The sequence below is a fragment of the Ptychodera flava genome, chromosome 18 (assembly GCF_041260155.1).
Source record: "Ptychodera flava strain L36383 chromosome 18, AS_Pfla_20210202, whole genome shotgun sequence".
In the NCBI taxonomy this organism is placed as follows: Eukaryota; Metazoa; Hemichordata; class Enteropneusta; family Ptychoderidae; genus Ptychodera; species Ptychodera flava.
The window spans coordinates 20,617,104-20,620,580 of NC_091945.1; the positions used below are offsets into that span (position 1 = coordinate 20,617,104).

The 3,477-nt window shown below is 36.0% G+C and overlaps 1 protein-coding gene across 1 annotated transcript in view; it reads right to left on the reverse strand.

Annotated features, from left to right (window-relative positions):
• Positions 1-1,830, reverse strand: part of LOC139117656 (serine-rich adhesin for platelets-like) — a 73,094-nt gene extending 71,264 nt beyond the window's left edge. Inside the window, exon 1 of the mRNA XM_070680897.1 lies at positions 1,821-1,830. Coding sequence (XP_070536998.1) covers positions 1,821-1,830 — 10 coding nt within the window. The remainder of the gene's footprint in view (positions 1-1,820) is intronic.
• Positions 1,831-3,477: the final 1,647 nt, after the last annotated feature.

A 3,477-nucleotide genomic window follows, 5' to 3' on the forward strand; every position in this document is an offset into this window, starting at 1 on the left:
ATATATATATTATATATATATATATATATTCGATATTCGCTTATCACATGCAGTTATTCCGTAACAAAATTTAGGAGCATACTACGGTATTGTTTAAGATTATTTTGTCTCTTAAGAAAGATGACCAGGTCGTTGACATGTCATTGTCAATTATTCACAAAGCATCAAGTTACGGTAACATAAGCAAGCAGTGGAATCGTTTTAATCAAAACAGCTCCACATTATCAATGCCAACAAATCTACGCTGTTAAACAAACGATCTGAGTTGGTTTAAAAGTGTCGAAATCATAAGAAATATTATTACACACCTACTGCCGTAACCTATGGGAGTTTGACCGTCCAATAAGTTTCCGTATTTTGTATAGTACGCGGAGTCCCGAATACGGGAGACGCGCGACTCGTCTCCCGTAGGGTTTGTATCAATTTTATTTCAACAATCGCGCGCGTTCCACTCATATTGTGCGTGCCGAATCCCTCAAAATTTACGTAGAATTAGTTTATACGGACGATTAATGGAGTGAGGTGTATAATAATAGGGTTATACACATAACCCGTACGGTATTGTTTAAGATTATTTTGTCTCTTAAGAAAGATGACCAGGTCTTTGACGTGTCATTGTCAATTATTCACAAAGCATCAAGTTACTGTACATAAGCAAGCAGTGGAATCGTTTTAATCAAACAGCTCCATATTATCAATGCCAACAAATCTACGTCGAATACGTCATTTACTGAGCCCTCGTCCATACAGGGCCGTATTTTGTGAATAATCCTATATTATACATCGAATTTATACATCGAATTGTTTAAGATTATTTTGTCTCTTAAGAAAGATGACCAGGTCTTTGACGTGTCATTGTCAATTATTCACAAAGCATCAAGTTACTGTAACATAAGCAAGCAGTGTAATCGTTTTAATCAAAACCGCTTCATATTATCAGTGCCAACAAATCTACCCTGTTAAACAAACAATCTGAGTTGGTTTAAAAGTGTCGAAATCATAAGAAATATTGTACATCGAATTTCAACACCATCTAGAAGTAGAGTACAATGGTACGTCCTACCTCAAGCTTACATCCTGAGGATAAAAGTAGCTTGAAGATCGGCAGCTGCATGAAACTCAAGTAACAGATATAATTCTGTTGTACTTGAATTTATATATATATATATATATAATATATATATATATATATATATATATATATATATATATATATATATATATATATATATAATATATATATATATATATATATATATATAATATTCTTCAAGACTGGGTAGTATCAATCGAAAATTATACTTACGTGGATTGCAAATAGGAATGCCAGAATCCCATGAATAATCATCTGTACAGTTTATAACTGATTCGCCCACCAGATCATACTCGTCACAACAGCCGAAACGTAACTGAAAGCCAGGTGCGACGGGGAAAACTGTGTTATTTGGAATTACGAACCCATACGCGGGGTAACCAGGATTACTGCAGCCACCAGTGGAATCTGTTAGAATTCGTTAGTACAAATAACATGGTAAGTATCATTTTATAAAATCATTGGCATATCTAACAACGTTTTATATTTAACACCTCCCTTAACTGACCGAGTAGCGTAGAGGTATCTTGTGGGCTATATACATCGATATACAAATCGAAATACTTGTGAGTACTGGGACGCTGAGTATATACCTTAAAGAACCTTAGAACACATAAACAAACTAGTCTGACTTTTCAGATCTGAAGTAATTCCCCCTTTGTAAACGAAGTAATTTTGAATTTAAGATTGTATCGAAAGCACTTTAAAGACATGATTTCTGTCTCACAGATCGCCATAACGTCATTAAGGTAAAGGGATGTGCAGATTTCGCACTTCTATTCTCTCCATGATGTAAACTCAAGACAGAACATTGTACACTTGCGATAATAATCATAGCTCTATACTTAATTCTTTTGAAAGAGATAACAAATATAAAACTTTAATATCGGGTACCTTTGGCTGTGGAGGAAACGACCGCTGTTGGTTGATTAGTGGTAGAAATTATTCCGACAGTTGTAAGTGATGGGGCTACTATGGTAGTCGACGTTTCCGTTGTTGTAGTTGGTAGTTCAGAGCTGTGAGATGTCGTATAAGTTGTTTCTTGAAGAGTTGTAGTTGCAAGGTGGTAACAAGAGTTGTCTGTTGGCTTGCTGTTTCCGCTGTTGTTAAAAGAATTGTTGGGGTTGCTGACACAGTGGTCGATTCATCTGTAGTTTGCTCTGCGGAAGTCATTTCTTTCGTTGTGATGCTTTCTGTGGTTTCATCTTTAATTGTTGTTGTATCGGGGATAGTAGTGGATTCCTCTGTGCTTTGTTCTTCTGTGGTGGGTTCCTTCGTTGTGATGCTTTCTGTCGTTTCATCCTCATCTGTAGTTGTCTCTTGAATGGTGGTGGATTCCTCTGTGCTTTGTTCTTCTGTGGTGGGTTCCTTCGTTGTGATGCTTTCTGTCGTTTCATCCTCATCTATAGTTGTCTCTTGAATGGTGGTGGATTCTTCTGTGCTTTGTTCTTCTGTGGTTGGTTCTTCTGTTGTGCTGTGTTCTGTTGTTTCATCTGCTGCAAAACATACATTTACTTGAAATTACATCTTTAACATAAGCCCTTAGAGGCAAAGCAAAGGAGTTTTTGTATTCGGCGTAAAACGACTTTGCGTAAAATATGTAAGGTGTCAGGGAATGCACCATATAACCGTGGCAACGGTTAAATGTTTCATAGCTAATACTAGAGAAAGTACAGATGGATGGCCTAAGTCTTTTCTGTAAAGGTCACTCTCTTTCACAAAATATGATTAGACTGTGCCTTCGATGTCCTAGAAAGGTTAATTACAAACTTACCGACTTCTGATGTCGTTTCTTCTTCAGTCGTAATCATTTCAGTTGTCGTGGGGGGAGTTGTTGGAAGAACTAGTTTGGAAAACAAGGAGAAAAGAAGAAAAACATATCTTACTGCTAGTTATGACTGAAATTTGTAGTCAGATCAAAACTCTTTATTTATACTGTTGGAAAATACAGAAATTACACTGCTCTTTCTCCTCCACTACCTTTACAAAACGAAAATTATTGTAAACTTTATACCATTTTTACAATAATCAATGTAAATCGTTTGTGGTTTAGTTTTTATCGGGAACGATTGCAGAGGGTGAGTTTTAACAATAAGCAGTGAAACTATTGCAATCTAATTCACATTTTGCTGAATTTGCTCTTTTCCTCTTCACTCTATGGTTTCGAATACATTCCTTCGTGTTCACCAACCAACGAAAACGTTTATCAGTCTAAAATCGTATCCTACTTCTACTTGTTTTTCCACATTTTATGCAATGCTCAATTACGTTTCTACCACCAATAAGCCAGGTTACTTTTGACTCAAATTACAAGGAAAACAAATGAATGAACAAGCAGTGGTTTACAAACTATAATGATTCTAAAATACGTAGTTTGGAGGATG